General features: G+C 42.4%; 1 protein-coding gene across 2 annotated transcripts; it reads left to right on the top strand.

Moving 5' to 3' along the window:
* Positions 1 to 310: 310 nt before the first annotated feature.
* On the top strand, positions 311 to 6,480 carry spata46 (spermatogenesis associated 46). Of its 2 annotated transcripts, none has more exons than XM_031793679.1 (2): positions 311 to 1,047; positions 5,549 to 6,480. In XM_031793679.1, the coding sequence occupies exon 2, from the start codon at positions 5,554 to 5,556 to the stop codon at positions 6,247 to 6,249; it is 696 nt and encodes a 231-aa protein (XP_031649539.1). In that variant the 5' UTR covers positions 311 to 1,047; positions 5,549 to 5,553; the 3' UTR covers positions 6,250 to 6,480. The 2 variants fall into 2 exon arrangements, with proteins under 2 accessions (XP_031649539.1, XP_031649540.1); XM_031793680.1 differs by lacking the exon at positions 5,549 to 6,480 and adding an exon at positions 1,928 to 2,732.
* Positions 6,481 to 8,859: the final 2,379 nt, after the last annotated feature.

Raw genomic sequence — 8,859 nt, 5'->3', positions numbered from 1 at the left:
CCCAATACACATTGACCCCAGTGGCACAGTGAGCGGCTGCTATAGCTGAATGCATTAGGTGAAACACCTTAATTTTAGGAGGCTTGCCAGACGATGCATTGATTATGTAAGGCCTGCTGAGGTGATGCTCAGGAGCTTTGAAGCTCCTAATCTTGTTTAGATTATGTTTTGGTGAATGTAAAGGAAAAGTGTTTTTATTTTTTAACCTTTATTTAACTAGGCAAGTCAGTTAAGAACAAATTGGGGGTTCAGGGGCAGAACGACAGATTTGTACCTTGTCAACTCGGGGATATGAACTTGCAACCTTTCGGTTACTAGTCCAACGCTCTAACCACTAGGCCCCCGGTTGACTTAGATCTAATTAACACCTGTATTTGGAACTAAGAAAGTGAACACATACTTGATTGTTCAAAGATGATCACGTACATAAGTGCATTCATAGGACAAATGCTTGAGCCGACTGACATTTTTAGATAATTTGCATCTCTTCTCTGAATGGAACCCTCTGATCTCATAGAATTCTGGTTTCCCGGGGAACAAGGAAACAAAGTATTTGAAGCATGCAACATTTTAGTACTTCAAGAGCTCATAACAGAACTGTAGACGGGGGAAATTCAATGGACTTTGTTGTGAAGAAGATTGAAGGTACATTTACAGCTAAGTAATCAATCTGATAGTTGAACATTTATTTGTACAGTGAACAATCTGAGCTCATGTTGGCTTGTCATTTATTTGGTACTGAATACACATGAACCATGCTCTCAATTGCAGCAATACTCTCGCATCTCTCAATAAAACATTTATTATTATTTTCTTCTCTGTTCTGATGTAGCCTTGCTTATTTAAATGTGTTACACTTCAAATGATATTTTTTTGCTTTTTATTGTGGCCACTGTGTGTTTCAGTAATATGTCTTTACATCCTTCTCTGTCTGACTAGAGTTGGATATATCCAGGTATCACACGAAGGGCCACTGTAGGAAGCTTGGCTCGCCAAAGAATGATACCACAGATGATCTTCCTGATAACACTAGGACTGCAGAGAGAGGTAAATGATTATGCTGGCACTGTTATCCACAAAATATGTAGCCTACATATTTTAGCAAATTGTTATGCTAGAGGAATGGACATTATAAACATTTATCTGGAAAAGGAATGCTTGTTCTGATACTTCTGATAAAATCATCTCTTGTTAAGCAACAATATAGCACTCAATATTATTCTCATTTTAGCTAATGTTAGAACATGTTAATCACAGTGAAATGTTCAGATTGAGTTCCCTTTGTGACATCACTGTTCTGGCCTTTGATGTTGCACGATTGCTCAAGTGTTATAAAAATGTATTCAATTTCTATAGCACTTTTCATATAATTTATTAATGAACAGTTATCTACTCAAAGTAGCTGTTGAAAAAGTGTAGGCAGGATGCACTGAAGGTCATGAGTGTGGACACTCTGAGGAGGACTAAGAACAAAAATAAAAATATTGTAGAGGAATCATCTGGTATGTTACTCTTCAATGGTTTCAGATTGCTGCCCTTATGACACTAGTCATGTAATAATGTGATGTCGACATATAAAAGTGTTTATCAGGGCGAGATGACAATGACATGGACATTTCTGAAGGGGAATCTGGTGATCACTCTTGGTAAAAGTACAGATAGACTCAATGGATTTTTCCATTTGGATGTTGCTGCTTGATGAAGGTCATGACCTTTAGAGAACTGTAATGCGTCAAACCCATTTCCACCTCTAGCTGTGGGAGAAATGAGTGACTTTCTTCCACTCACTTCTATTTCTGAAAACACTCCAACTGTTCCCATTTCGACTGACTTTAAGAGGCAATGCAGACTAGATTTTTCTTTCATTGATTCAATTTTAGACCACTAATGAAGCTTTGGAATTGTAAACTGCCTGCTGTCTATACAGGTTGTGAGAGTCAGGTGCAGTCAAAGGCCATAGAGACAACTCCCTCCAGACTCAACCCCAGTCTCTCAGACCTCCTCTCTAGGCTCGGCACCACCAACCTGGGCAGCAACCAGCACCTCGCCAGTAGGCCCTCTGACCAACACCTCCACCAAGACACCATTGTCCACAGCTACTCCCTCAACCTGGACACTCAAACCCTGGCAGGGTCCAACAGTTTGACAGGCACCAACCCTCACCCTCACCCCCAGCCGCCGCAGACCATGTACTACCACCACTGCTCTGACTCCCAGAGGTCACTGTGTGGCGAGGTGGATCCTCTCTTTATCCACAAGGTCACGGCTGCAGAATTAGTCTGCGGGGAGAGTAAGTACAAGTGCTCAGGCTGCCTGAGGTACTACGACCACCTGGGGACCCTGCTGGGTCACATCGACCAGGGCTGGAGCGAGGGCTTCAGCTGCAGGGTGTTCTACAGGAAGCTGAAGAGCATGCAGGACCGCAGCCCCATGGTCATGAGTTGCCAGAGCAAGGATGCCCAGGCCCTGGATATCGACCCAAAGCACTCTAGCTCCTCCATCATTCGCCTCGGGTCGGCCTCGCTGGCCCTGACCCACCATCCGACTGATGTTGACGGGAGGAAAGGTCCTGGGACAAGGGACAAGAAGGCAGACATGATCCACAAGTGGCTGCAGAAGACAGAAGTGACATCATTGCTTCACTGAGGCAGTTTTTAATGAGTTGATGGAGAATGTGTGTACTGTATTATTGTTGCTGTGTTGTCTAGGTGTTTGAAACTAAGTGTGTTAAATAAATGAATGAATACATCAACATAATATAAGTTCTTACTTCCCTTTTGAATGTGTTTTACTCAGAGTTTAGGATATCTGAAATTATCTTAAAGGCCCAGTGCAGTCAAATTTGATTTTCCTGTGTTTTATATACGTATATTGCCACACTGAAGTTGGAATAATACTGTGAAATTGTGAAAATTATGATAATGCCCTTTTAGTGTAAGAGCTGTTTGAAATGACTGCCTGAAAATCAATTAGTTAGTAGATCAATAAGACAGACAATTCATAACCTCTCTACCATTAAAATCAAATTTTCAGTTTTCCCCCATGCCCACTCAGACCACTCCCAGACAATCCTAGCAAAATTCTTGCTTAAGAAGTTGCCCTTTTGCTAAAGCTTTTTTTGTTTATTTAAAAAAAAAAAAGCATTTTAATGTAAAACAACCACAGGACTTAATTGTTACCCAGAAATTATACGACTTGCATTGGACCTTTTTAATATAATACTGTGAAAACTCTTGTCATTTAGAGATGAAAATAGGATTGCGTTCACAAAGGTTCAAGTCTCCTAGCATTCATATCTTCCATGTAGAAAGCACTGCTTGTAGTTTATGCCATCATCCACTGGTATTTAATCTGAGAAGCATCTCCATTGTGATTGAGAGAGGAGAACCATCAGAACATATCACACTTGTTCAACAAACCCTGGAGTCTATGGCTCTTTTCACCCCAAAGTCAATGGACATGGCAGAGCTAATGCAGATGACACATAATGACAAGCCTGTGTAGGAGATTTACATTTATTCAAATGTTTTGGCTAAAAATAGGGAGACACTCAAATGTGATTACTCCATTAACATTACATGCAGTGCCTTAGGATTGAATTCACACCTCTGAGAAATGTGAGCATGCAAGACAAGAATATAAAACAGAAAATGTATATAAATAAGTCCAGTAATCCATGGTAAACATTCAATGTGAAATGATGTTTTAAGGAAAAACATGCTCTAGTTTGTGAATTTTGCAGCCTCCCCCGACACACCAAAATGGACAAAACTCTTCTGTAGTTTTCTTCTAGCGAGGTTAGAGCACTTTTCCAGTTCCTTCTTAATGCTAGATGTTCTCCAGTTCCTTCGTAATGCTAGATGTTCTCCAGTTCCTTCGTAATGCTAGATGTTCTCCAGTTCCTTTGTAATGCTAGATGTTCTCCAGTTCCTTCTTAATGCTAGATGTTCTCCAGTTCCTTTGTAATGCTAGATGTTCTCCAGTTCCTTCTTAATGCTAGATGTTCTCCAGTTCCTTTGTAATGCTAGATGTTCTCCAGTTCCTTTGTAATGCTAGATGTTCTCCAGTTCCTTCTTAATGCTAGATGTTCTCCAGTTCCTTCTTAATGCTAGATGTTCTCCAGTTCCTTCTTAATGCTAGATGTTCTCCAGTTCCTTCTTAATGCTAGATGTTCTCCAGTTCCTTCTTAATGCTAGATGTTCTCCAGTTCCTTCTTAATGCTAGATGTTCTCCAGTTCCTTCTTAATGCTAGATGTTCTCCAGTTCCTTCGTAATGCTAGATGTTCTCCAGTTCCTTCGTAATGCTAGATGTTCTCCAGTTCCTTCGTAATGCTAGATGTTCTCCAGTTCCTTCGTAATGCTAGATGTTCTCCAGTTCCTTCGTAATGCTAGATGTTCTCCAGTTCCTTCGTAATGCTAGATGTTCTCCAGTTCCTTTGTAATGCTAGATGTTCTCCAGTTCCTTCTTAATGCTAGATGTTCTCCGGTTCCTTTGTAATGCTAGATGTTCTCCAGTTCCTTTGTAATGCTAGATGTTCTCCAGTTCCTTCTTAATGCTAGATGTTCTCCAGTTCCTTCTTAATGCTAGATGTTCTCCAGTTCCTTCTTAATGCTAGATGTTCTCCAGTTCCTTCTTAATGCTAGATGTTCTCCAGTTCCTTCTTAATGCTAGATGTTCTCCAGTTCCTTCTTAATGCTAGATGTTCTCCAGTTCCTTTGTAATGCTAGATGTTCTCCAGTTCCTTTGTAATGCTAGATGTTCTCCAGTTCCTTCTTAATGCTAGATGTTCTCCAGTTCCTTCTTAATGCTAGATGTTCTCCAGTTCCTTCTTAATGCTAGATGTTCTCCAGTTCCTTCTTAATGCTAGATGTTCTCCAGTTCCTTCTTAATGCTAGATGTTCTCCAGTTCCTTCTTAATGCTAGATGTTCTCCAGTTCCTTCTTAATGCTAGATGTTCTCCAGTTCCTTCTTAATGCTAGATGTTCTCCAGTTCCTTTGTAATGCTAGATGTTCTCCAGTTCCTTCGTAATGCTAGATGTTCTCCAGTTCCTTTGTAATGCTAGATGTTCTCCAGTTCCTTCGTAATGCTAGATGTTCTCCAGTTCCTTCGTAATGCTAGATGTTCTCCAGTTCCTTCGTAATGCTAGATGTTCTCCAGTTCCTTCGTAATGCTAGATGTTCTCCAGTTCCTTCGTAATGCTAGATGTTCTCCAGTTCCTTCGTAATGCTAGATGTTCTCCAGTTCCTTCGTAATGCTAGATGTTCTCCAGTTCCTTTGTAATGCTAGATGTTCTCTAGTTCCTTTGTAATACTAGATGTTCTCCAGTTCCTTCATAATGCTAATGTTCTCCAGTTCCTTCATAATGGTAGATGTTCTCAATTGGCTGCTTTCTTCAGTTTAGTCTACCTCTCAAATGCTATACTGAATAGAAATCTGAAAAGTGTAAAGGTCAGTCAGGAGCATTGATGTGTGTTCACCTAGACATTTCTTCATAGATCAGGGTTCTTCATATGTACGTTCCCCTCATTTATTGTTCTCTCTCCCAGCCTCAATGAGATGGCCACCCTCCCTCACGGTTTTGAGGACAGCAGAGCCACACGTACGACAGACGCAGTCCATCCCCACTCACCCTCCCTGCACCCCCCTGAAGCACACCCCACCCGGCCCTTACGGACATGGATATCCACCACATCCACCTCAGCCTTCAGCCAAGGAGCGGTCCAAGTCGGTGGAGCCCAGATACGAGCCCCGCCACCTGGACTTTAACTTCCTGCGCAGAGCCTCTGCCATGGAGCAGGTAGAGGGGGAGCTCCAGTACCGGTGTGCTGGGTGCCTGTTGCTCTATCCCAGCCTGGCCGTGCTGCAGAACCACATCGGCCTCAGCTGGATGGAGGGCTTCAGCTGCCGCGTCTTCTACAGGAAGCTGAGGGAGATCTGCAACAGGAACGAAACCAAGAAGCTCCACGAGAGGGTCCAAACAAGTAGTGTCGCTGAGAAGCAGCTGAGGCCACCAACGTGCGGGGCAGTGCTGGGCCTTGCTAGAGGGGGTAGGAGTGGAGGGCAGACAGGGCTGAAGCAGGGAGATCCTCCTGGAGCTGCAGGAAGGAAGGACCAGGGGGCACCCAGCCACAGGTTGACTCTGGAGTCGGTGGAGACCATAAGAAGGAACACAGCCGTTCACAAGTGGCTGAATGAGATTGAATGTTACCCCTTCCCTGATGTCACCCAGTCACCAGAGAGAGCATAAAAACATCCCTCTTTTTGATTCAACAGTTTCACTGAATGAGAAAGACTATTGGCACTGAATTAAAGACTATTGGCATTGAATTAAAAACTATTGGCATTACATTTCTCAGTGTAAAGGTGTCATTGCTGTCCTTAGAGGATTTGCTCTGGGATGGTGGGACTGGTTTGTGTTATTCACAGGCAGATAAGTTGCTGTCTGTGTTCACACACGTGTGAATTAAAATACCATCACTGCTGACCAGGGTTCACTTGTGCAGGTCTTTATTTTCTTCAACCGGTCTCACACTGTGACCATGCATCCTCCTGATACCAGCCCCTGGCCACTACTTAGTTTCTTTCTCATCTGTTTCTCCTTCTGCTCAATTGAAAGTGTGAGAAACATTTATACGTATCAGGCTTTAGGATTTTAGAAAATACTTTGCTTGCTGTGTAATTAATTATTCTATCATATTTATCTTATGTAGTGTAGCAGAGGCAGAGAGGATAAGGAGTTGTGGAATTAACGAAGCTCAAGGCCAGACATGTCAGGAGTGGAGCTTCAGCTAATGTTCTTTTAAGAGAGCACAACTTTCATTTTCCTCAGATATGAGCTGTAGGTCTATCCAGCTGTAGGAAGATGTTTCATGCATAATTCATCATTGGCAAAATTATCAGTTTAATGGTTGGTTTATAAAATGACAAACAATTGTTTGTTTTAAGCAATGTGCTTTACGGTCATTACGTTGTTGATGGTGGCAACTTTAGAATATTTTTCCTTTTACTGGGTGTTGAAAGGCAATGTTGCTATCATATTTCATGGGTACATTACACACAATACCCTCTAGTCACTTAGAAAAATCTGTTGCTCTGAGCCTGCAGTGTATTCTCACAACATCTTGTGAAATGGACCATGTGGCACCACAGAGACACACATCCAGTGGGGTTTTAAAAGCACAGTGGTTCCAGATTACAGCTGAGGTCCCTGTCTGACTACCAGAGAGAGAGAGAGCAAGAGCCAAAGAGAAATAGAAAGTAGGTGGGGAGTGTTGATGAGCATGGCGTGGGTAGGGAGTACCGGTGCCTAGCCAGTAGCCAAAGCTAAGTAAACTTTTCCAAGTGGGGTGATTGATAGAGTTCATCGCTGGGGGACGCCGGAACATTCTCAGTTGAGGGGGACAAGAGGGAGGCAGGAAGCTCACACAAACGGTCAGATATAAAGAAGTGCTAATTCCTAAGGAGGGATCCCCACTGGGCCAGTATTGCTGGTATGAACCAGGGGCCTCATTTACAGTACATTATACAAAACATTTCTGCTTGCGCCATTTCTGAAAAGTCTTTGCACTTACAAAACTGTTGAGATTTATAAGCTTGCCTCACATCATACATACCCATGTTTCCCATTACAAACCAGACTGGTCGTAAAACTGTGCGCATGAATAAGCATTAACACCCCCAGACTGGAAAATGCCTCCATTCACCTTTTATGGTGACAAAACGCCCTTTACTAGTTGTGTAATTTTGAACTTTTGGCATTATTAGGCCACGACATGCAAAAGACAAATTGTTGTAAAATATTTAGTTTATCAATAGATTGTTAGGTTTGTATGGCATAGACTCTGAGATTAAATAGGCAGTGATGTCACGCTCCTATCCTGCCTTGGTATAGACTCTGAGATTAAAAAGGCTAAGATGTCACGCTCCTATCCTGCCTTGGTATAGGCTCTGAGATTAAATAGGCAATGATGTCACCCTCCTAACTTGCCTTGGTATAGGCTCTGAGATTAAATAGGATATGATGTCACACTACTATCCTGCCTTGGTATAGGCTCTGAGATTAAATAGGCAATGATGTCACGTTCCTATCCTGCCTTGGTATAGGCTCTGAGTTTAAATAGATAATGATGTCACGCTCCTATCCTGCCTTGGTATAGGCTCTGAGATTAAATAGGCAATGATGTCACCCTCCTATCCTGCCTTGGTATAGGCTCTGAGATTAAATAGGCAATAATGTCACCCTCCTAACTTGCCTTGGTATAGGCTCTGAGATTAAATAGGATATGATGTCACACTACTAACTTGCCTTGGTATAGGCTCTGAGATTAAATAGGATATGATGTCACACTACTATCCTGCCTTGGTAAAGGCTCTGAGATTAAATAGGCAATGATGTCACGTTCCTATCCTGCCTTGGTATAGGCTCTGAGTTTAAATAGATAATGATGTCACGCTCCTATCCTGCCTTGGTATAGGCTCTGAGATTAAATAGACAATGATGTCACGCTCTTATCCTGCCTTGGTATAGGCTCTGAGATTAAATAGGCAGTGATGTCACGCTCTTATCCTGCCTTGGTATAGGCTCTGAGACTTAAATAGGCAGTGATGTCACACTCTTATCCTGCCTTGGTATAGGCTCTGAGATTAAATAGGCAGTGATGTCACGCTCTTATCCTGCCTTGGTATAGGCTCTGAGATTAAATAGGCAATGATGTCACGCTCTTATCCTGCCTTGGTATAGGCTCTGAGTTTAAATAGGCAATGATGTCACGCTCTTATCCTGCCTTGGTATAGGCTCTGAGATTAAATAGGCAATGATGTCACACTCTTATCCTGCCTTGGTATAGGCTCTGAGTTT

This window comes from Oncorhynchus kisutch, linkage group LG17 (assembly GCF_002021735.2).
Source record: "Oncorhynchus kisutch isolate 150728-3 linkage group LG17, Okis_V2, whole genome shotgun sequence".
Lineage (NCBI taxonomy): Eukaryota > Metazoa > Chordata > Actinopteri > Salmoniformes > Salmonidae > Oncorhynchus > Oncorhynchus kisutch.
This window is presented reverse-complemented; position numbering and strand designations above follow the sequence as displayed.

Excerpts from the sequence above, each read along its gene's own strand:
- spata46 (XM_031793679.1), top strand. The coding sequence starts at position 5,554 with ATGAGATGGCCACCCTCCCTCACGGTTTTGAGGACAGCAGAGCCACAC.